Genomic DNA, 1,392 nt, shown 5'->3' on the forward strand with positions numbered 1-1,392 from the left:
CACTTCCTCAGCATCAACACATGCAAAAATTTATGGAACGCATGCATAACCTCAAGCAACTCCAACCTATATGCAACCGTTCCTACCCGCTCAACCACTCTGAACGGACCCATGTACCTTGGACTCAACTTAGTCTCTGTCAATTACTAGTTCGGACCCCGCAACATAGCCATCTTGAGGTACACTCTATCTCCAACCTAAAACTCAATATCCTTTCTCCTCTGATTAGCATAATTCCTATACCGATCCTAAACCTCCTTCATGTTCAGCTTGAGCACCCGGATCTTCTCCGTGGACACCTGAAGAAAACTCGCATCCAATATGCTCCTCTCCCCCACCTGAGTCCAACATAAGGGTGTGCGACATGGCCTCCCATAGAACGCTTCATAAGGAGCCACACCAATACTCGCCAGATAGTTGTTGTTGTAAGCAAACTATACCAGGTTCAGGTGGTCCGCCCAGTGGCCACCCCAATCAAGCACACACATCGTCCTCTCCGACTGCCTATCTGTCTGAGGATGGTAAGTTGTACTCATATGCATCTTAGTGCCTAACTCTGTCTGAAATACCTTCTAGAACGCTGACGTGAACTTGGAATCTCTATCTGACATTATGCTCACTGGCACACCATGCAACCTCACTATCTCCCTCACATATTTCTTAGCCAAAACTGATGCTTTATCAGTCTTCTTACTGGCTAGAAAATGTGCAGATTTGTTCAGACGATCCACAATCACCCAGATAGCATCCATATTCCACAAAATAGGCAAACCAACCACGAAATCCATCGTGATCATATCCAACTTCCACCCTGGTATGGGTAAACTCTACAACAGGCCACCCACCACCTGGTGCTCTGCCTTCACTAACTTGCAGGTATCGTACCTCACGACCCAGCTAGCGACATCCCTCGTCAACCTGACCTAGTGATAATACCGTTTGAGGTCACGGTACATCTTAGTCACTTCTGGATGAACAGAGAACTTACTCGAACCTTAGACCCTCATCCTTGGGCACACAAACCTGACCATGCACAAGGATAGTCCCATTAGCATAGACCTTATACTCTGAACCTGCACCCTTAGAGGCATTCACCAGCCCCACATCACTCTCCTGAGCCAACCAAATTTTACTCAGAAGACCTGCTCTATCATCTGCCTCCAAACCCAATGGCTCTTGTCAGATGGCACACAACCTTAAAGTACTAATCCCACTCACCAAAGACTCCATAACATGCTCCTGAGCAGAAGCCGCTCGCTTCCTGCTCAGAGCATCTGCTACACAGTTAGCTTTACTGGGGTGGTAAGTTATATAAAGATCATAATCCCCCACTAACTCAATACATCGCCTCTGCCTCAAATTCAGCTCGGCCTGAGTAAAGATATACTTCAT

The 1,392-nt window shown here is 46.9% G+C and overlaps 1 protein-coding gene across 1 annotated transcript; it reads right to left on the reverse strand.

Moving 5' to 3' along the window:
* Positions 828–1,392, reverse strand: LOC109126433. Its single transcript, XM_019229968.1, has 3 exons — positions 1,219–1,392; positions 1,024–1,113; positions 828–923 (listed from the first exon to the last, which is right to left on the reverse strand). Exons 1-3 carry the CDS (start codon positions 1,390–1,392, stop codon positions 828–830), a joined length of 360 nt encoding a protein of 119 aa, XP_019085513.1.

Source organism: Camelina sativa, chromosome 9 (assembly GCF_000633955.1).
Source record: "Camelina sativa cultivar DH55 chromosome 9, Cs, whole genome shotgun sequence".
Classification (NCBI taxonomy): domain Eukaryota; kingdom Viridiplantae; phylum Streptophyta; class Magnoliopsida; order Brassicales; family Brassicaceae; genus Camelina; species Camelina sativa.